Source organism: Nomascus leucogenys, chromosome 22a (assembly GCF_006542625.1).
Source record: "Nomascus leucogenys isolate Asia chromosome 22a, Asia_NLE_v1, whole genome shotgun sequence".
Classification (NCBI taxonomy): domain Eukaryota; kingdom Metazoa; phylum Chordata; class Mammalia; order Primates; family Hylobatidae; genus Nomascus; species Nomascus leucogenys.
Window position 1 is genome coordinate 33,868,941 of NC_044402.1, and position 24,222 is coordinate 33,893,162.

General features: G+C 36.8%; 1 protein-coding gene across 1 annotated transcript in view; it reads left to right on the plus strand.

Moving 5' to 3' along the window:
- Window positions 1–24,222, plus strand: part of PRKD1 (protein kinase D1) — a 353,210-nt gene that overhangs the window by 300,634 nt on the left and 28,354 nt on the right. The window contains exons 11-13 of the mRNA XM_030803432.1: window positions 1,560–1,612; window positions 4,106–4,178; window positions 6,406–6,512. Of these exons, the coding sequence (XP_030659292.1) occupies window positions 1,560–1,612; window positions 4,106–4,178; window positions 6,406–6,512 (233 nt within the window). The remainder of the gene's footprint in view (window positions 1–1,559; window positions 1,613–4,105; window positions 4,179–6,405; window positions 6,513–24,222) is intronic.

The window sequence follows — 24,222 nt, forward strand, 5'->3', positions numbered from 1 at the left end:
AGAAAGACTTCTTGGGGATGACTTAGTTTATTGTAGAATGTAGGGTCTCTAAATAAAAGCTGCTGCACATACTAAGATGTTTAGTTTGTTAAATTATCCTATTTTATTATAGCTATTTTATATTAAAATTTAACAAATTCAGGTAAATACTATGTATTAGGCAATTACAGACCTCTAGAGCTATTGGTTGTAAAAGAAGAAGTAATCTGGCTGGGCTCAGTGGCTCACACCTCTAAACCCAGCTCTTTGGGAGGCCGAGGTAGGTGGAGGACTTGAGCCCAAGAGTTCTAGTCTAGCCTGGGCAACATGGGGAAACCCTGTCTCTACAAAAAATACAAAAATTAGCCAGGCATGGTGTCATGCACCTGTGGTCCCAGCTACTCTGGAGGCTGAGGCAGGAGAATTGCTTGAGCTCAGGAAGCATAGGTTGCAGTGAGCCAAGATCAAGCCACTGCATTCCTGCCTGGGCAAGAAAGAGGAGGAGGAGGAGGGGGAGGAGGGGGAGGAGGAGGAGAAATCTAGCCAGCTTCAGCTTGACATGGAATGCAAGAGAAGAAGAAGAAAGGAGAAGGAGACGGAGAGGAAGAGGAAGATGGAGAGGAAGAGGAAGAGGAAGAAGAAGAAAAGAAGAAGAAGAAGAAGAAGAAGAAGAAGAAGAAGAAGAAGAAGAAGAAGAAGAAGAAGAAGGCAGAAGAAGAAGAAGACAGAAGGAAGAAGAAGAAATCTAGTCAGCTTCAGCTTGACATGGAATGCAAGTCTTGTTATTTGCAAATCTGAATTAATAAGTTTCCCTAAAAACACCTCACCTAGTATTCTGTGCAGGGTATTGATGTGCAGAATACATGGTAAATGGTAATTCTTGATCATTTTATCCCAGGAAGAACTCACTGTTCATTAGTAGAATGAGATACATTTGCTAAAATGCAACCTAGAGCCAGTATTGAGGACGAATTTTAAAGAAGAAATTTTAGAGGAATATTTCTATAAAAAAGTCATTTATTTTTAAATTTCATAGTAGTTACTCATAATGAAACCTGTGAATTAACCTCTGGTTTTTTTACATTATAGTGTTATCCATCGATCTGTCATAATTTTTTAATTTATCTCTACAACCAAAATACATATTAATAGAATATATATGCCATTTTGGTGCTAAGCACTTTACATGAGATCTCTATTTTAATGCCTAATCCAATTCCAACAAGTAGACTTTAACGATTTGCCTGTTTTACAACTTAGGAAATGAGTGTCTCTCAAGCGAGATTAAGTTGTCTAAGCTTGTACCAAAGCTGTGAAGTAGCAAAGCCAGTATTTGAATCCAAGTCCTTCTGACTCCAAACCCTAAATTGACGAAATATTATTTTTCAAAAACAAGTATGTTGAATATGTAATTTTGAAAGGAAATAAATATTCTAATGATATTTTCTTAGAAAAACCTAATTGCTATGATTTAGTTAAAACTACTTTTGCAGGATGATTTGTAAGCATGTATTTACTTGTTTTGCTATTACATCTCTTACTGACTTTTTGTGTGCATATTGTTTTACATGCATTTCCAGGAGATATCTCTGTGAGTATTTCAGTATCAAATTGCCAGATTCAAGAAAATGTGGTAAGTATGTACCTACTAATATAAAACTTGCTAATGTGATTACTGGAAAATAAAAGCATCATAAAATAGTTTTTTAAATTCATTTTAATTTGTTAGTAAATTTTGGAAAGCAAAACAGAATTTGGATATTTTTTCTGTGACATTTTAGAAATATTAAATTATATAGATTAGTAATTTTTCTATAATCAATTCTGTAATGTAGAGCCAAATATCTGTTTTTCTCAGCTAGACAATTATAATGTGATGCCTGATTTCTCACATATTTGCCCTTCTTGGTACTGGAATTTTAATGGTTGATATTACACAGTAAAATAAATACATGAGCAAAATAAAATAAATTTCTCGATTTGCATGAGTAGCTTAAAAATGCCATTGTTCTCATTCCTTAGTTGCTACCTAGAAGTGCCATAATATGACAAGGAGTTGCAAATGCTCTTATAGTCACTTGTACACATCAAGGAGACTTTAAGAAAGTTGCATAAATCAAATCTTATGGGTTCTCATTTTAGCGCCCTAGTCACCTGCACCACATAACTCCATCCTTGCAGCTCAGTTTTTGAAAATTATAGATCAGACATATTATGAAATATTTTACAGTCTGTCAAATGTTTGCTTTATTTGTTATATTTTATCCCTATTGCAAGTAGTCAAAAAGTAATAAGGCCTTTTCTACCTACTCCTGTGACCCAGATCCTTTTCTCTATTTTACCTGCTGTATCTATGGCCAAAAGAATGCAGTTTACAGCTTACACTTTCCAAAAATTTGTTTAAAAAAATTAACTTCATGAAACTCTATTCATCCTTACTATGTCTTTGAAAACTACCTTAAAGTAGCATAAAGTAAACAGCCAAATATGAATTAGAGAGAACTAGGTCAACTTCATAGTGAAGGTTAGATAAATTCTTGTGCTGTCAGTCATGAGATAAATTCCTAAAGAAATTTCTTTTCTGCAGATTCCTATTGCCTTTGCTCAGCCAGAGACATTTCAGGAAATACAAGTTACTCTGTAAGCCTCTTGGGAAATTCCTGATAGCTGTGGAATTGTTCCAGTCTATTCAGCCACTGTTGTCCACTGAGAATTTTGGATTGGCCATTGAGTTGTCAGAAAGCCTAAAGAACACTTCTCTTAACAGATGAAGTAGCTTGAAATCAGAATAATAGAATAGTATTAATATTACTTTCTTGTCCCTAGACAGCCTTGAACTCATCCTGTAGGGACTTTGAAGAATCACAGGATGGAGACAACTTGTAGTTATTTTCTAGGGGGAAGAACAAAGGAAAAAGATAAGGGTTTATAGGATATGGAGAGGGTGGGATTTGATATTAAAGGACTTCTTTTTTTATTATACTTTAACTTCTGGGGTACATGTGCAGAATGTGCAGAAGGACTTTTAAAAAAATAAAGTCAGAGTATAAGAGTAGAAGATAGTTGGAAAATCTGATAGGATGTAATAGGAATATATAAGGGAAAAAAGTATTACCTGGTGATTTCATCAGCATGAAATCACAGACAATAAAACATAGATTTAAAAGATGCTTTATTCAGCACTTATTATTTCAAAGAGAAAGAATTAGACTTTTGGAACTTGTTGGCTCCCGAAGTGATGAAATTGGACGAGTTTAGCTACTTCACAGATGAGAATTTCATATGGGTCGCCATCCTTCTGCAGCCTCTCCAGCTCGCTCAGTGATTCAGCCTCCTCTTCCGTCACTTTGGGTTCATCTGCATGTGGGTGACTAATAAGGGAGCAATCTTTTCGTTCTAGCCATACAGGGAGAAGTGGTTGGAATCAGGATTCACACAGACATGTGATTGGGAACCGTGATTATTTAATGACATTTCCAAGTAGCCATCTCAACAGGCAAATATCTTTTTCAATACTTATAGTAAATCACATGGTATGGTTTTTAGTCATATTTCTTTCTAATGAAACATATGTGCTAGCACATTAGAAAACCTCTGCCACTTAAGATCAGAACAGTTTTTGTAACATTACATTATTACATTAATTAAAGAGTGTGCTTAGAGGCCTGGTGTGGTGGCTCATGCCTGTAATCCCAGCACTTTGGGAGGCCAAGGCAGGCGGATCACGAGGTCAGAAGTCCCAGACCAGCCTGACCAACACGGTGAAACCCCGTCTCTACTAAAAGTACAAAAATTAGCTGGGCGTGGTGGCATGTGCCTGTAATCCCAGCTACTCAGGAGGCTGAGGCAGGAGAATCTCTTGAACCCAGGAGGTGGAGGTTGCAGTGAGCCGAGATTGCACCACTGCACTCCAGTCTGGCCAACAGAGAGAGACTCCATCTCAGAAAAAAAAAAAAAAAAAGAGTGTGCTTTGAATATTACAGTCATCTCAGATTTCATCTAGCATTTATAATTTATTTTGAAAATACTTAAGTTATAATATATTTAATAGAATTACATTAATTTTTAGGACTAATGTTTTGTTCTGCTTCATGTTTTTTTTTTTTCATTGGACTTGTACCTATAGGACATCAGCACAGTATATCAGATTTTTCCTGATGAAGTACTGGGTTCTGGACAGTTTGGAATTGTTTATGGAGGTGGGTTATCTCACTGAGTATTTTTATGAACTTAAAATTTTTGCTAGTTATATTTTAAAAAGCAATATTTCCAGGAAAAACATAAAAGAGAAGACCTATGTGTATATATTTCTGTGTGTGAATCTTTTTGTGTTCTGCCTTTAAAAAAATTTTCTGAGATTGTTACTAATTAGAAAATTGGTATATGGGTGTTTTGAAAGAGAAGGTTTTGTATTCCTGAAAAACATTTTTTCTTTAATATAGACAAACTCTACACACAGTACTGAAGAAGTTTGGAATAGCAAACAAAATATTGAGAAAACAAGGAAGTTGTGATTTGTAAACAAATTAATTCCATTTTCTTTTGGCATACTTGATCAGAAGTCCATTCATGTTATTAGGCAAAACAAAATTTATTTTTCCAGTTTCTTTAACAATATATTTGTTTCCTGAAGGATTGAATTTTTTTTTTAATTTTTGAGGTGAAATATCAAGTCTTTAACTATTTTTTTATTGTCAAGCTCTTTGGTAAGTTTATTATTCTAGCTTCTGCTATTTTAGATTCCAGCCAGTTAAAAGATATTTTGCAAGTCTTTAAAAAATATTTGATATTAATGCTTTACCTGCCCTATAAAATGACCTCATAACTTTCAGTTCCCTAATATTATCAATAAGAAATTATTTCTTGTGGTGAGGTTTAATGTTCTGAAATAATCACAATGTCCCATTCAATTTTATTTATCACCATATGATATTGTACTTTTTAATTTAAAAAGTAATTAAGTTCTACTCTATTTTACAATGTAATGTTGAGTCTTATAAAATGCTCCAGTGATTTCTTTGATGAGAAACCTATCATGAGCCACTAACCGTTGTACCGTTTGTTAATGCGTAACGGTATAATAGAGGGGACCAAATGTTCGATTATTGCTCTACAGTATAATAGTTACATGCAAAAAAAATTATGGTAGATAGATCATGGTAAATATACATAATGCACATTGTGCAGGGGTAAGACAAGGGTGACAAATGAGAGTAGAGAGACTAGCAGATGCCAGATAACTTGGAACATCCAACACTGAAGACCAGGAATAGGAGGAGGCCGCCACATGGAAGACTGAAACGTTAAGATTAGACACAATGGGGTAAAGTAGATGAGAAGAGTCTCAGAAGAGAGGTCAAGTACTACAGTGACGGAGGAGTAGAGACGAAACAAGTCATGGCCTTGAAAAAAGTACTTGCAGGAAAATGGCTGAGTTGAAATAGAGACTGCAGTCAATCAAAGAGTAAGAAATGATGTTAAGGAAGTAGAGAACATGAACACAAGCTGATGTGATAGTGAAGGGAAGCAGTCTGGAAAGACAAGGAATAGTAAGAGTGGGATATAGGGTGAGTGAACACTAGATTTACAAGTGTTGGAAGACTGGAATTTCAAGTTAGTTTGTATGTAACCAAAAAGTTTGAGTAATTAGATCCATTTTCCATTTCTATTTTCTGATTCATTTTCATTTCTTATTTTCAGATTCAATTAACACTACTACATTTTGTACCTACCACAATATAGTAGTGTAGAAGTTAAGAACTTGGGGGTACCCCGTAGAATTCCTGAAAAGTTTGTTGCAGTAGTTAAATGAGGTGTAATATACATAAAGGGCCTATTATGTGGTGATGATGATGATGATAACAATTTTTGAGTGTGCATAGTTACCAGGGTATTTTGTATACTTTACATGCCTCCTTTCATCCAGTCTTCTCCTCATTGTAGATGAGGAACCTAGAATTCAGAAAGAGTGAGTGATTTGCTCAAGATCACACAGCTAATAAGTGACAGAGCCAAGATTTTAATTCTTTCCCCTAAAACATACATTATCTTATCAGGACTTTAAAATTATACTTTCTAAAGGGGAGTTAATTTGGTGTTGATACAAATATTTTCTATATTAAGTAACTCAATGTTCTGTTTCTAAAACACATATTTTATGAAAAAAACCAGGCTGTTGATACATATAGCTTTTAGTGCCCTAATTCTTTTGCGTTCTAAATTATGGCTAATTTTAAAGCACATATTTGATTTAGTATAATGAAATCTTTATATATATATATATATGTAAGTCAGTGCTCTTTAGAAATGTTAATTTATTCAGTGAAATATGTTTATCATTTCTTTAAATGTCCTTGCAAATTTTAGTGTTCTTTAAGATAGATGATATTTAATAACATACTAATGCTTCCCTTTTTCATTTTAAAGGAAAACATCGTAAAACAGGAAGAGATGTAGCTATTAAAATCATTGACAAATTACGATTTCCAACAAAACAAGAAAGCCAGCTTCGTAATGAGGTTGCAATTCTACAGGTACTTCTTTGGTTCTCATTTGCGGGTAGGGTATAAAAATCCCTCATCCTTTACTTCTGCAAAGCAAAGCAATTTTCTCTAAAAACCTGTGGCATAAATATTTTGAAACACTTAAAAATAATTGAAATGGCAGATCAAGTATCAGAACTTGCCTGAATAGTATCTTTCCTGAGTCTAGGCACCAGTTGTTCTTTTTTATGTATTTAATTGTAGGTTTTAATATATAATTAATATTCATTAAATGGGTAATGTTTCAGCATTTGCTCACAGTGGACATGCTGAGACCATTTTATTTTATATTACAAATGACCTTGCCTTCATAAACATGCCTTCTTTATGCTGTGATAATAACATGAATTGGGTATGTAACTGTCAGCATATCAGTCACGGAAGTGAGCTATGTCTGAGAAGCAGATCATCTTGGTTTTATTAATGTCCTCTTTGTCTCTCACTGTAAGCCTTTCATTTGACATGGAGCATGTCACTTAACTTCTCTCATTAATAACAGTCCCTTTTTCAAACAAGAATTTGATAATAAAATGTATTAGTGATAAAGATATAATTTTTGTAACTATTAAAATTCTTTTGCAGACCAAAGGGAAATAGAGCAGTTGTTTGCTAAATGTAGTCATCATGGCTGTCTAGTCTACTCAACTGAGATCATTGATAAATTCCTATTTTTATATACCTGCCATAATTTTTTACTTCTCATGCAAGCATGTCATAATTTTTAATTGCCAGTTTTAATGGACAATATTTTTCACAAAACAGAACATTTCATTTATTCATTTATAGTTTCATTTAACTGCCATTTATTGAGTTTCATATGATAAAAACCTGAAAAAGATATGATTTCTGCCCTAAAGGAGCTCACGTACACAGACAGCCACAAATATTGCCTGCTATACATAGAAAAATAACATAGACTTTTCTGGGACCAGGAATTTCTAAAGATGATGTTTTTGTGTCTCTAAACAACTAATGTAGCACAGAGGACTCACAATGCTCTCTGCTTACATGGGAAAGAAAACAACCATGGATGTGAAGATACTAATTAATGGATTCATGTCTTAGTATCTGCTAATCAGTTACAAACAGGCAACATTGAGGTGCAGATGACATCAGAAACTCTAGTAAATGACATCTTTCCTAACCTGGCCCTTGCATTTCCAGTCTCCACCTCACTGTGGTCTCCTGAAGTAAGAAACTTTTGCTGGGAAGGAGTCCAGAGTTAGCATGTGTACAGGAGATATTTATTCTTCATTATAGGATTGGAGAAGAGAGCTTCATGGTTAACATGGTTACGTCTTTCTATGTTTTACTGCAATTGCAGAAAACTGACTAGATGTTGGGGTTCTACTTTTCTGTGTCTAGGCCTTTTAATTAGTTTTCCCCAAGTCTGTCAACACAGTATCAGCTGTTGACTCAAGAGGTAGAAAAATAAAATACGGCCAGCCGCGGTGGCTCACGTCTGTAATCCTAGCATTTTGGTAGGCCGAGGTGGGCGGATCGCCTGAGGTCAGGAGTTTGAGACCAGCCTGGCCAACATCTCTATTAAAAATACAAAAATTAGCCGGGTGTGGTGGCAGGTGCCTGTAGTCCCGGATACTCAGGAGGCTGAGGTAGGAGAATCACTTGAACCTAGGAGGCATGGTTGCAGTGAGCCAAGATTGTGCCATTGCCCTCCAGCCTGGGCAACAGAGTAAGACTCCTAAAAAAATAAATAAATAAAAACAGAAGGAAGGAAAGAAGGAAGGAAGGAAGGAAGGAAGGAAGGAAGGAAGGAAGGAAGGAAGGAAGGAAGAAAAATACACCTGAAGTATAAACTACCTCCCTATTCCTCTTCTAAAACAGAGGTCCCCAGTCCCTGGGCCATGGATCTGTACCTGTACATGGCCTGTTAGGAACTGGGCCACACAACAGGAGGTGTGTGGTGGGCAAGAAAGCATTACCTTCTGAGTTCCGCCTCCTGTGAGAACAGCAGCAGCATTAGATTGTCATAGAAGTACAAACCCTATTGTGAACTGTGCAAGAGAGGGATCTTCTGGTTGTGCACTCCTTAAGAGAATTAAATTCCCACCCCCCTCCATGCTCCCATGGAAAAATTGTCTTCCACTAAACCTGTCCCTGTTGCCAAAAAGGTTGGGGACCACGGCTCTAAAATATTAGATGCAGACAACTCAGATGCAATAAATATACGTTTGGAAAATCTTCATCATAATAAGGTTTTCTAAAGAGTTTGGTTAGGTTGAAAGTCCAGTTCTGTTCCTGGACCACATGAAAAGGTCAGACATCTCTGATAGCCTGAAATCTCAAAAATCTCCATTACTTATACTCAATCCCACTGCCCCTAACCATTCTTTGCCTCATTCTTCAAACTAGTATTTATTGAGTACATATTATGAGCCAAGCACTGTTCTAGGTCCAGTAGATACAGCACGGACAAAGGCACACAGCTCTTTGCTGTCATGGGTCTTTAAATTATATCACTCAGCTATGCTCAGTTATGCTGAGTTGGATATTTGCAACATATTTATGTACTGAATTTTCAATCACATAACCTGTACAGTGGGTCATGTCTAGGCTTGGTTTCATTATATACAGATACTAGGTTCAGTAGTTCATATTTTATTATAAAACTGCCAATTATTGTAAAATATGTTCATCAAGAATAGGAAACTAATCATGTCCCCCCAATGAAAATGAACCAAAAAAGAAAGAAGGAAAGGAAAGGAAAGGAAGACAGAGAGGGAAAGAAATAAAGAGAGAGAGAGAGAGAAAGAGAGAGAGAGAAAGAAAGAAACGCTTTTGAAGTCCTTTTTACCATTGTCAGATATATTAGTCTCTCAGGAAAAATAGTAATTCAGTATCCTGAGACAGTGAAGTTAAGCTCACCTACTTTGAGTCCTTGCTCAAATATCACTCTCTACAAATACATGAGCACTACTCTAACACTCTATTTAAAATTGCAGTCCAAACCCCCTTCTCCATACTTCTCTTACCCTGATCTGTTTTGTTTTCTGTAGCAGTTATCACTTTCTAACCTACTATAGAAATGTATTTATTATATTTGTTGCAAGTTCCTCTCACCACTCTCAACCTTGGCCCTACCACTAGAATACACACTTCAGGGAGACAGTTACCATTGATTTGTTTACTAATGTATCCCCACTGCCAGAAATTGTTCCTGGAATATATTAGCTGCTAAATAAATTTTTGTTGAATTAATTAAAGTTGTACAGAAACACCGTCTTACCATATAAGGTGACATCCATAGTATCCAACCAGGTAGCAAAAGGCTGGTTAGTTAGTTAAAAAGGATTCTGTATGTTTGCTCTGCAAAAACCCTCATCGTGTCATTTTATATTTATTATTAAAACTAGAGCTCACCATCTTGAACCTGAAGAGACAAAATAGTAATGAGGGTGGCAGTGGGAGTTGGCTTGCAACTCACTAACTAAAGTACTGTGATTGAAGTCAACTGAATGGAGAGGAAGATTTTCTTTTACTAATCTTGAGAAATAAAATTCTATTCCTCTGCATATAAAAGTAATATCCAGAAGCATTTGGTATCTTCTACTTTGTGGTCCTCTAGCTTATAGAAGCTGGTGCCCTAGTAGGGCCTAATAAGTTTTGCCCTCCCCCTTCCTCCTCCTCATTCTCCAGAGGGGACCATGTGGGTTGAAATGCCAATGGGGAAAAATCCTCCTCAGTCAGCTCTGCTAGGTCCTCAGATCGAATTTTGATTTGTTTCTGTTCTTGGGAAAAAGCACCTGAGCTTATAGAAGACTTCAAAGTTGTGTAAATAGGGAATGTGAGAAAAGGTACAGCTCTCCTTTTTTTTTTTTTCATTTCATTTTCTCTATATAACTTAGGTGAAGGCTTTCCAAGATCTGATTTAATCATTAAAAAACTAAGCTCTTTAGATATTTTTGAATAATTGAAGTTAAGGGAAGCCTAAGTCTTATGGCATATCATTTACATCTCATACCATTTGGAATAGCTCTATTTTCATTATCTGTAAATACTTCATTATTATTATGTTTCAGATGGGTGTTAATTAATGTAGATATTGGCCAGGTGTGCTGGCTCATGCCTGTAATCCCAGCACGTTGTGTGGCTGAGGCAGCTGGATCACCTGAGGTCAGGAGTTAGAGACCAGCCTGGCCAACACGGTGAAACCCAATCTCTACTAAAAATACGAAAATTAGCCAGGTGTGGTGGTGCACACCTGTAGTCCTAGCTACTCAGGAAGCTGAGGCAGGAGAATCACTTGAACCCTCCAGGAGGCAGAGGTTGCAGTGAGGCGAGATTGTACCACTGCACTCCAGCCTGGATGACAGAGTGAGACTCATCTCAAAAAAAAAAAAAATTAATGTAGACATTAAGCTTATTTCATAAAATTTCCATCATCCCATGTATATTGTTTTTGAATTTTCTGTTATTCATATCAAGATAAGATAAAAGGATGTTTTGTGATTATTAAGGATATCACAGAAAACTGACCTTCATAAGGACATGCGAATATATCTTTGAGCACCTAAAAGATTTTTTGTTTTTTGGGAGAAAGGGTCTTACTCTGTCACCTCATTGGAATGCAGTGGCATGATCACAGCTCACTGCAGCCTTGACCCAGGCTCAAGCAATCCTCCCACCTCAGCCTCTTGATTAGCTGGAACTACAGGCATGCCCCACCAAGCTTGGCTATTTTTTTTTTTTATTTTTGGTAGAGACAGAGCCTCTCTGTGTTACCCAGGCTGGCCTTGAACTCCTGAACTTAAGTCATCCTCCCACCTCAGCCTCCCCAAATGCTGGGATTACAGGCATGAGACACTGCACCAGGCCAGTTAGAAGGTTAAAATCTAAAGCAAATAACACTAGTATGATATATTTAATGTATTTTATAATTTAAATCAACAGACTTGTTCAGTCAAAACTAATTTTTATTTTCTAACTTTAGAATATCACAGTGCATATAGAGGTTAAGAAAAATACATGTACATATAATTCTAATGGATTCACTAATATTTTTCTCCTTTTCTTGTATTGCAACTTTCACTTATCGATACAAGGAACAATACTAGAGCTCCTATTTATAATACATGAAAGCATTTTGGAATTTTAAAAGTACTGAATACAGAATACAGAATATAGAAAAAATGAATTTTATGGGTCATAAATTATTCTCCTGTATTTATCTCATAAAATTACCTCTACTTTTCTGCTTTATATTATCTTCTCATCCAAGTCTGTCTTCATTTAAAAACAGAACAATGACTGGGCACAGTAGCTTGCACCTATAATCCCAGCTCACACCTATAATCCCTCTCAAAGTGGGAGGATCAGTTGAGGCCAGAAGTTAGAGACAAGCCTAGAGGTAACTCACAACTCACAATAGGAAAGATACAGAATCAACCTAAATGGTGCAAAATGGTAGACTGGATAAAGAACACGTGGTACATATACACCATGGAATACTATACAGCCATTAAAAAGGGGAGATCATGTCTTTGCAGCAACATGGATAGAGCTGGAGGCCATTTTCCTAGGCAAACTAACTCAGGAACAGAAAGCAAAACACTGCATGTTCTCACTTATAAGTGGGAACTACACAGTGAGTACATGTGGACACAAAGAAGGGAACAATAGATACTAGGTCCTACTTGAGGGAGGAGTATGGGAAGAGGGTGAAGTTTGAAAAACTACCTGTTGAGTACTAACGCTTATTACCTGGATAATGAAACCATCTGTATATCAAACCCCTACAACACTCAATTCACCTATATAACAAACCCTATGTAACATGTATCCCTGAACCTAAAAGAAAATATTTTTAAAAGGTGTCAAATATTCACATTAGCATTTTTGGTACTCAAATTCAAGGGAAGAAAACAGATTCCCCTCTAGAACCTCCAGAAAGCAACACAGCCCTGCCAACCCTTTGATTTTAGTCCAGTAAGACCCATGTTTGTTTTCTAACCCCCAGACGATAAGGTAATAAATCTGTATTGTTTAAAAAAAAATTAAGTCAATTGGTAGTGTGCACCTGTAGTCCCAGCTACTTGGGTGGCTGAGGCAGGAGGATCACTTGAGCCTGGGAAGTCAAGGCTACAGTGAGCTGTGATCACACCACTGCACTCCAGCCTGTGCAAGAGTGAGACCCTGTCTCTTGGAAAAAACCCATAAACAGTAACAACAAAATGTGGTCTTGATTTATCTAGGCTGCCTCTCATAACTAGAGTCAAATCTCTCCCACACTTCAAATTTGTGCTCTGCTCCTCTTTCATTTCTTGTTTATAAATTCCCCTCTTGTCATTGGTTTCTACACCTTTCTTAAAGAAAATACATGGCAATACATGGCTTTTTATTTTTTTGCCATACCCTTGATTTCTAAGGCTCACTTCCTCCTTTTTAAATCTCTCTTCTCACTTCATCCCTGTACTTACCAGATCCAATTTTTCCTTCCTTGCTAGTTCCTCTATCTTCCTAAACTTCTCCCTCCATTTATCTAAAGGATTTACGCACATATGAAGCTCAATCCCAGAGCGAGGTCATCCGTTTTGAGAGAGTCACCTGTCATCTCTTAGGCTATTCCTTAATACAGCTCTTGAAGTCCAGTCTTCCACGGGCACTTCAGTCTCACATTTGCATCCTTAGGACATCTCCACTTTGCTGTGCTGCCCCCACCCAAAACCAATCAGCCTAAAGCCAAACACGTAACCCTAATGTTTTTCCTACAAGATACTCTTTCCCTTTGTGTATTTTGCTATCATTCTTCCAATTTCTTAGGCAAGAACTCTTCCTTCAATTAATAAAAATATTAAGTCATTCGACAGTACCTGTGAAGCCCTTCATTCCTTTATACAAAGTGATTTGCTGGGCCTTTGGGCCATATAAACATGAATAAAACCCTTTAAGATGTTGATATGCTATTTGGGCAGTCAGATACAAGTAGTTAGAAGTCAGAATCGCTGTGGAAGCGCAGTGGAGGAAGTCACGGACTACAACAGATTCCAGAGCATCGGAATCAGGGAGAGCTTCAAAGAGAAGCCTGGCATTGGCAAAACCTGGGAAGGTTCATAAGCTTTTCATAGCCAGAGAAACAGTGGAAAGCGCCATTAGGCTGTGCAACCACCTCAGCAACATAAACAGTTTTTAAAAGCTGAGCAGAAAACTTTGGATTATTTTAAAAGAGTGATCTTCAAACATTTTTCTTCATGTGCACTCAAAAAGAATTCTGAAACTTTGTACCTCCTTGTGTATTTTTAAGTTGGTATCTAGAACTATTTTGTCAAAAATTGTTTTAATTTTTCTAGTGGATGGAAGATATTGGTATTTGACAATAAAGCTGTCATATCACTCCTTTAAATGTGCCCATTAGAATGTAAATATTATAGATATTTGATACCCTTTATCAACTATTTTTTAAAATACATAGGCTTTTCTTGAACAACAGTACATTTTGCAACATTCCTTGTTTTCCTTGAGCCTATTCCACTTTCCCCACAGAATTATATTTCAATGTAATGTGTTTTTATACTTTAAAGTCTTTTCTTGCTCTACCTTTCATAATTCTTTGCAATAAAAATATGTGTATATCGGCTGGGTATAGTGGCTCGGGCCTGTAATCCAAGCACTTTGGGAGGCCAAGGCGGGCAGACTGCCTGAGCTCAGGAGTTCAAGACCAGCCTGGGCAACATGGCGAAACCCTGTCTCTACTAAAAATACAAAAAAAAAAAAAAATTAGCTGGGCGTGGTGCCACATGCCTGTAGTCCCAGCTACTTAGGAGGTTGAGGCACGAGAACTTTGGAAGCGGAGGTTGCAGTGAGCCGAGATCGTGCCAGTGGACCCCAGCCTGGGTGACAAAGTGAGACTCTGTCTCAAAAAAAAAAGTGTATGCGCATATTTTTAATTTTCTTGATGGCAACATTTGAAATGTTTAAAATATTCTCCATGATTAATTTATTATAACTATTGTCACTTATTACTTATATAACTATATAGATATTGTTCAGTAAGATAAATATTCTGTAAATCTTTATGCTTGTATAACATAAAAATTAAAATATTATGGAAATACATTATTTAATGAAATTGACTTAAATTTAGTTCATAAATTGGTGAGTGAATATTATTATTACTTATTACTCAAATGAGACAGGGTTCAGAAATAATTTTATTCCTTTTTTTAAAATGTAGGAGCCGAGTTGTAAGCAAAAAGAAAAACCTCAGTGATTTATATTTATCTTCAGAGGTTCATTTTAATCCTCCCTCTGTTTATAAATCCATTAAATCCTTCTTCATTATTGTTGAAAGCATGAATTAGAAAGTAAGTTGCAAAAGAAGTGATTTCCAATTCATTAGGGTCATTCATTTCATACCAACACAGTATTTCAAATTTTCCCATTTTGTTCTCCCCATGGAAGAAAGTATTTTTCTCCCCATGGCAAAGCACCCTAGTAATATTTGGAATGTATGACATCCATGCCTTCCTTTTAGAAAATTGGAGAAAAATTATCATGAAAGCAAACTTGGGGATGGAAAATTTTCAGACCACAGGATGTTCTTAGACAGATCTGTATTAGAAGAGTATGTGCGGACTGCTAGGATTCATTCATGCATTCATTCATTCAAAGTATGATTATTAAATGCCCAGCATGTTCCACATAGTAGGGATACAAATGTAAACAAAATAGATTTTCTTAAAACCATCTCTGTGCTCACATATCTCATAAAAATCTTTTTGCTCTCCAAGAGTATGCCTTCCTTAGATTGGAGACTGCTTTAGTGGGACAAAGCCTGCAATAAGACCAGGAAATGGGCTTACTGTGAGTTCATGGAGAACCTTTGATAGGTTACCAAGTCAGCTGGATTTTATTATGCCTGGGCAATGATGAATTATTGAAAAGTTTTCAAAAAGAAATTGTTATGATCAGATCAGCGTTTGGGGTTTATGTATTACACAGAAGAAAGTTTAAAGGCAAGAAAAATTTTTAAGTGGGGTGGGGCTGAACATGCCTTAGCATAATGCCTGGTCCCTGGAAGGCACTCAGTAAATATTTGTTGAATGAAATATGTAGCCACAACTGAAGGAACCAGAGGATACAGATTTGCAGGGCATGGCAATAAGAGAATAAAGCATTTCTTACCATCATTCTTTTTTTTGTCTAAAAAACATAGTAACTTGTCTTCCTGGAACAAGATTAAATATATATCTTCTGGATGATCAGGAGTAAGTAGAGAGGAGATAATTATGACAGAAAAGCAGAGAATAATATTGCTAAGTATGCATGGGAAAATGAAAATTTTTGGAAACTGGAGACTCTTTTTAAATCACAAAGAAATCAATTATTTCTCTAGAGGAAAACGTGCAAAATGTGTGCTTTCTCTTTCAGTGTGTATTGAGATGTTGGTTTATATTTCCGTTGTTTCATCTAATATATACTATATTTCTTCAAATATTTCTTTCCTTGCATTTTATTACATGAATAATTTTTTTTTTTTTTTTTTTTTTTTTTGAGACGGAGTCTTGCTCTGTCGCCCAGGCTGGAAGGCACAATCTCGGCTCACTGCAAGCTCCGCCTCCCGGGTGCACGCCATTCTCCTGCCTCAGCCTCCAGAGGGAGGCTGTAGCTGGGACTACAGGTGCCTGCCACGATGCCTGGCTAATTTTTTATATTTTTAGTAGAGACAGGGTTTCACCGTGTTAGCCAGGATGGTCTCAATCTCCTGACCTCGTGATCCACCTGCCTCGGCCTCCCAAAGTGCTGGGTTTACAGGCGTGAGCCACCGCGCCCGGCCTACATGAAGAATTTTTATGAAACTGTTTCTATAGGCAAGACATGTTCTGGAGCTCTGAGGAAATCGTACTGTCTTTTGCACGTTCCAAAAATAAAGTGCATAGGTTATGTATATATGTCTAAAATAAGGAAAAAATTATCTATTATAAGAAAAAGAAATTAATTTAGAAAATTTTCCAAATAGGTATTCGGTCAGAAGTTAAATCATTGTGAAAAGTTAGTGTCAAAAGGCTAGGTTTCAAGTAAAAATTTTCCATTTTTTTGTAAATCTCTTTCCACCCTGGTTTCCTTAACTGTGCATTAGAAATCATGCTGACTTGGTCTATTTCCTTCATAGGAGTGTTTTGGGGACTAAATTAACTCCTATAGAAAGCATTTTAAAAATCATTATTTCCAAGCATATTTTTTCAAAGAACACTAGTCTTTTGAGCCCCTTCATAGAAGAGGCAAAAACACATTTTTTCATCAAGAAAATTTGGAAAATCTTGTGTATGTACTGTATCCAGGTCACTCACATCTTAGAAGTAAACATAGCCTTTTACTTATTAACAATTCTGAGAAATCCCATAATTGAAAACTTGTTTAATTTTAAGAATATGTTAGTTAAACTCATTTTGCCACAGAACCTTATACAGATGTAAGGTATTAACCATTTGACTTTTTGCACATAATATTCTGTCATCTAACCTTGTCCAGTAGACCCTGCATGCTCACTTTAGTTACCATTATCTGGTATATAATACATCTGAAGGATTATTTATCTGCACACATTATTTAACACATCATGGAATGTTATGCTTTTTGCTGTGCTGGTATCTAAACATAGAAGCTATACTACAGTAATAGGATTTGTCAAAAATTACACTTAAAATCGAATGCCAAGCCTAGATTGGATTTTTGTGTTACTGTTTCCAGCCAGGTAGATTAACAGGAAATAAAAAGTTTTCCATATGTCTTCATTTCCAGACATTTGATGCCAAGTAGAAGAAAAATCCAGATATTTGCTCCATTTTTCAATTTTTATAAACAATTAAACAGCTTCATGTAGATTCCAGTGTGTTTTTTTTGGTAATAATTCACACTTTTAATATTCTCTTTCTCCTAAACACAAACCCAATAACGGTATGAAGGGAAGGGGGTCATACCTGAAGAACAGGATGTCTGTTAACACTGATTTTTTAGAAATGTATTGCTTAGTCATTAATTTTCTGGTTTTGTGGCCTTTTTTTGCTGGTTCTACAACATTATACTCTTTTAACCTTGGTTGGGAGTCAGAAGGTGGGTACTGGGATGCATGCATACAAGATCCCTGCTATGTCAGTCTTTCTCGAGTTCTCACTCCCCCCACCCCCTAAAATTACAGTATTGAATTCAAACATATACAAGCATTAATGCCAATGATTCCCCAGTGTATGAGCCCAGATGATGGGCTTAGAGCATCTAGATTTCATTGAGGTTTTATTGTTTGTTTTATTTAAAGAGATATTTTTAAAAGACTTTATTTTTAGAGCAATTTTAATGTCACAGCAAAATTAAGAGGAAGATACCGTGATTTCCCATATACACCTTGCCCCTACACATGTGTACCTTCCCCCGCTATGAATATCCCCCACCACAGTGGTACATTTCTTAGAGTGGATGAACCCAGCTTAACACATCATAATTACCTGAAGTCCATAGTTTACATCGTGGTTTACTCTTGATGTTGAATATTCCATGGGTTTGGACAAATGCGTAATTACATGTATCCATCATATAGTATCATACAGAGTATTTTCCTTACCTTAAAAATCCTCTGTGCTTCACATATTCAACCATCCTTTAGCCCAGCCCCTGTCAGCCACTGATCTTTCTGCTGTCAGCATAGTTTTCTCTTTGTCTTTTCCAGAATGTCACATAGCTGGAATCACATAGTATGTGGCCTTTTCAGGTTGCTTTCTTTCACTTAGTAATATATATGTAAGTTTCACCCATGGTTTTTCATGATTCGAGAGTCGGTTCTTTTTAGCACTGAATAATATTCCCTGGATGTACCACAGTTTGTTCATTCACCTACTGAAAGACATCTTGGTTGCTTGCAAGTTTTGGCAATTATGAATAAAGCTGTTATAAGTATATCTGCAGGTTTCTGTGTGAACGTAAGTTTTAAACTGCTTTGGGTAAATACCCAGAAGTATGATAGTATATTAAGTATATGTTTGGTTTTGTAGGAAACTACTAAATTGTCTCCCAAAGTTGCTGTACCATTTTATATTCCCACCAGCAATGAATTGAAATTCTTCTTATTCCACATCCTTGCCAGCATTTGGCCTTGTCGGAGTTCCAGATTTTGGCAATTCTAATAGGTGTGTAATGGTATCTTACTGGTATTTTATTTTGCATTTCCCTGATGACATCTGATATTGAGCAACTTTTCATGTACTTATTTTCCATCTGTATAGCTTCTTTGGTGAGGGGATCTGTTAAGGTTTTTGGCCCATTTTTTAATCTGGCTGTTTGTTTTCTTGTTGTGTTTTAGTAGTTCTTTGTATATTTTAGATAATAGTTCCATATCACAAAGACATTTGCGTCTTTTGCAAATATTTTCTCCCAGACTGTGGCTTTTTTTCTCATTTTCTTGATAGGTTTTGTTTTTAAAATTTTCCATTCATCTTTTCTGAAGGATGCCTGGTGATGGGTAGAAAATGTCAAATATTTTTATACTATTTCTATGTGGAAAAGTCAAAAAAGGCTAGAAAAAAATGAAACATGATGAGAGAGTATTTATAAGTGTTGCTTTCTGCATACTCCTCTCACCCCTCTACATTTAGCTACTTCTCCTTTTATAGGGAAAAGAGAGGACTCATTATATTTATCATGTGTCTGCAGCAATCCTGGATCTAAATCTAGATTGAATCATTTCTAGAATGTATGAAATGAAGAATGACTGCGAGGTGTGTGGATAGGTTTTTGAATATACATGGTTGTTGGCCGGGCATGGTGGCTTATGCCTATAATTTCAGCACTTTGGGAGGCTGAGACAGACAGATCACTTGAGGCCAGGAGTTCAAGACCAGCCTGGGTAACATAGTGAAACCCTGTCTCTACTAAAAATACAACAACAAAAAAAAATAGCTGGGCGTGGTGGTGCTCGCCTGTAGTCCCAGCTACTTGGGAGGCTAAAGTGGAAGAATTCCTTGAGCCTGGGAGGTGGAGGTTGCAGTGAGTAGAGATCACAACACTAGACTCCAGCCTGGCTGACAAGCAAGACTGTCTCAAAAAATTTAAAAAATATATATGTGTATATATATGTGTGTGTGTGTGTGTGTGTGTGTGTGCGTGCACACACAAATAGATTAGTCCTCAAGTGATTTCTTTTGCTATGCAAACATTGAATTGATCCTCACCTCTCCCCAATACTTGGGGCCAATTTTACTTAATAGAATGCACAAGACTACAACTAATTTACGATGAAAAAATTGTAATCATACATTGTGCATTATAAGCTAGCCACCTCAAAGTTGACTCCCTTTCTTGATATGAGGGCACAATATATCTGTTGTCATTAGCAGTTAATGGAGATGCTTCAACTTACTATTTTTTCTACAAAATTTTGAACTATATTAAACCAGGATAAATCTCTGCTAATTAGTGGCACAACAAAAGTATAATTATGCTCTAGTTCCAATGGATGGTATGAGCAAACAGTTCTTAATAGGAATGATCTAAGAATTTCTGAATTCTCAGAGTCCAGTGAGTTATGATCATGACCTCGTTGATATAACGGTCAACCAGTGACACCTGTTCACAAGGGGTAGATTGTTCTATTTGGTCTTGTTGAAGTCATGTCATGTGCATTTATTCCTCTGACAGTACATATTAACATAATTTGTTCTCAGTTAATATCAATGTGAATTTCTAAAATATTGTAGATGAAAATTTTCAAAACATGGTACCCCCAAAAGATGATTAATGAAGAATGAGCCTGTTTTATTTGTAAACTCTTTGCCAACTGAAGATGAAATGGGGACATGTTCATAGGCAATAACCAAATGATCTCTGTTCTCACTTTAGACCAGGAGAACATTCATGTAATGCAACACACAGCATTTCCCTTAATTGACCTTAGAGTAGAAGCACCTCTGTCATCACTGAGGTCTGAAAACACGGCAAGGTACCCCATGTTGGGAAATAATTATGTTATTATAGTAAAACATCTTCATAAGTAAGTTATATAGTATCCTGAAAATACCTTAGGGTTGGCAACAAGAAAAAGGGGAGAAAAGTAAGCATCCTTGAGAAAAATGTATAATTTGGGCTTCATTTTTTTAATTCTCTGAGAAAAAGCAGCCCACCTTTCCCATTCCCTTTCATTCATCTTTCCCTTATATATCAGCATAAGAATAAAATAAAAGACTTTTATGTTAATATAAAATATTAATGAACTATAATGTTAATATGTAAGTTGGGCAAGATTTTAATACCTGAAAGTTTATTTTTCATTCACTAAATGAGGATAAAGTATGAGTATTCTTTTTTTACTGGTATCCTTTTGTTCTTTAATTTGTATTATTTAAAATGATTACAATTTCCAATAAAATATGAAGCCTTATACGTCTTCACAAATAAAGATACTGTCTTCCATTTGAAGATACATCAAAAGAAAAAAAGCAAGGTGTGAAAAAGTAGATGCATCCAAATTGGCAAAATGGATGCATCCAGATTGGCAGATACATGGATGTCTTTATAGTGTTCGCTTTACTTTTGAGTATATTTGAATATGTTCCTTTATAAATAATATAACTAATAAATCTTATTACAGTTGTTTGTGAACTCTTTCCCTCGGTTTCAAAGGACAAAGACTTCGTATTCCTGCCCTAGTATTGAGGAATGTGTTAGGCAGACCAAATAGTGGAGTCTTTGTATGGTGTGGTAGGCAGAATGCCCCCCACACACACCCCCACGCTGTTAAAGATGTCTGCACCTTAATCTCTGGCACCAGTAAATATGTTACCTTAGGTGGCAAAAGGAACTTTATAGGTAGAATTAAAGTTGCAAACCTTAAAATAGGAAGAGTCGTTTGGATTATTCAGGTGTGCTCAATCTAATGACATGAGCCCCTAAAAGCAGAGCACCTTCTCCCGCTGGAGGCAGAAGAGATGAAGTAGTCACAAATATTCGAAGTGTGAGAAGGACTCCACACGCAGTAGCTGGTTAGATATGGGGAGCAACATCATGAGGAATTCAGGCAGCTTCAAGGAGCTGAGAGTGACACTTGGCTCACAGCCAGCAAGGAAACGGGACCTCACCCCTGCAGCCCAAATAACTGGATTCTGTCAACAACCTGAGTGAGCTTGGAAGCGGTTCTCCCTCAGAGCCTCCAGATAAGAGAGCAGCTTGCCAACAACTTGATTTCTGTCTGTGAAACCCAGACCAGAGAAAACAGCTGAGCTCACCAGACTTCTGACCTACAGAACTGTGAGATAATAAATTTGTTGTTTAAAAACACACACACAGTAAGGGGAAAGACGGGGATTGACTAACTAGAAGGTGCAAGTCTGTGGCAGTTCATACTTAATCTGACAGAGCCTCCGTTGGGTGAAAGGCTAAAGGAAGTTTTCTTCCTGGCTCACTGTAAACTTTCAGTTAACAAACTAAAGGGGGACATTGGGCCCAAATCATTTTTAAATGCCATGAAATTTACCCAGTAGTAACAACTAACCCATACTATGCGCCAGGCACAATTCCAAGTATTTTGTTACATTAAATAATGAGACCTGACTGTTATGAGTTGACACATTATTATCATCCTATTTTACATAAGAATTGGAAGCACCTCAGAGAGTTTAGATAACTCACCTGAAGGCAGAAGCTGGGAAGAGACAGAGCTGGAATTCAAACTCAGGCCATCTGTCTTCAGAGAACTTGCTCCTGAAATTAAGCTCCAGGTTTCCAGGCTTTCCTTGTAGTCATACCTGTTCTGGGTTAAGTAAAAAAATAAGAGGAGTTGAAAGACTTTTTCTAAGTAAGAAGTAAAAGAGGTACAGTGATCATTATCATCTGAATAGCCCATTTTCAATTCTTTATTCTCATCCTCCGGACAATGATGGAATCATAGTAAGGTTTTCACAATGTAAAGGAGGGTTGGCATGGAGGAAAGGGAATATCCTGACTGTGCTGCTACTTTGCTTATCTCTTGCTGATAACTGTTTCCTGGTGGCTTTTGAGAATGATCTGAATCTAAAGTATCTCCTTATTGAGAGCTAGATATTAAATAAATACAAGTCTCCTAGAGAGTAGGAAAATCACGTTTCTTCCTATCAAAGATGTTGAAATCTTTACAAAAACACTGATCAAAATTGGTAGATTTTGAGGGGGTTGTACCTAAAAAGTGAAAGAGACTGTCTTTATCATATCCTTGGTCCTAGAGTAATCATTGCAACTCATCAGTAGTGGCATCTCTGAGAATCACATCCAAATTATTAGTATTTATCAAAAAAGTAATTACTGGCCAGGTGCGGTGGCTCATGCCTGTAATCCCAGCACTTTGGGAGGCCGAGGCCGGCAAATCACTTGAGGTCAGGAGTTGTGACCAGCCTGGCTAACATGGTGAAACCCCGTTTCCATGAAAACTACAAAAATTAGCCAGGCATGGTGGTGGACACCTGTAATCCCAGCTACTTGGGAGACTGAGACAGGATAATCGCTTGAATCCGGGAGGGGGAGGCTGTAGTGAACTGAGACTACACCACTGGACTCCAGCCTGGGCAAGAGAGTGAGAATCTGTCTCCAAAAAAAAAAAGGAAAAGAAAAGTCATTACTTATGATCATATTTGTCATCAGACTCCTGAAATTTCCTACTAACAGATTTAAGAGAACTCAATTAAAAAGCCATGTGCTGTATTTTTTTCTGAAGAGAGGCTATCACCGTATATCATATTTGATGCAAAATGTACTATCACTAAATATGTCGAACATGTACTAGCATATCTAAAAGCCATGGAGATCTTAAAGAATATTATTCACTTAATGAAAAGTAAGGAGAAGTAGAGACTCTTCATCTTTCAATCAAATTTAGCAAATGTGTTGAATATTTAGTATGTATCAGGCACTAGACTTATATTGACTGGGAATACAAAATGATAAATTATAGCTCTTATGGAGTTTGTAGTCTTGTAAATAAGACAAATAGGTTCACCAATAACCAAATATGACAGGGTAAGTGTTATGAAAGGGGATTATAGCAGAGACTCTGAGAGTAGAGAGACATCCAAGACAGACGGGGAGAGTCAGTGAAAGCTACCTGACAGCTGAATATTCACACCAGATAAATGTTCGTGTTCAGGCTGGAGGGTAATATGTATGAAAACATAGAAACGACAGAGTGTGGCTTGTTATAAAAATGGTTTTAAGGTGGCAAAAAGGGTGGATATTTGGGTGAAGAGAAGAAGCTGGAGAAATACTTAAGCAGAGAGAGAAAAAGGAGCTGATTTTGAAGGGTTTCATGTGCCTTACTAAGGAGGGTAGGCACCTTATCCAGAAGTTGGTGGTAATTCATTTGTGGGCTTGAAGCAAGATGGTAGCATCAGAATCACCTTTGGGAAGATCACAGTGGCAGCCTTTTGAAGAATGGATTGGAGAACAAGACCTAAGGCAAGATCAGTTGGGATGCTGTGGCAGATCCCTATAAAAGAGATGAGGGCTCAAACCAAGGCAGCAGGGGTGAGGATGAAGGTAAGGGGTCAGTGTGAGAGATGAAGGAGGTGGGCTCTATTTGTTTTAGAGACCAGTGGGTTGTTGGAAATGAAGGAGAAGTTAGCATTTAGGATGAACTCAAGGTTTCTGACCTAGGTGATTCGCCATTCACCAAGCAAAGAAATACTAGAAGAATAGTGGAGAGACACTGATGTCATTGTTGGACCTCTTCCAT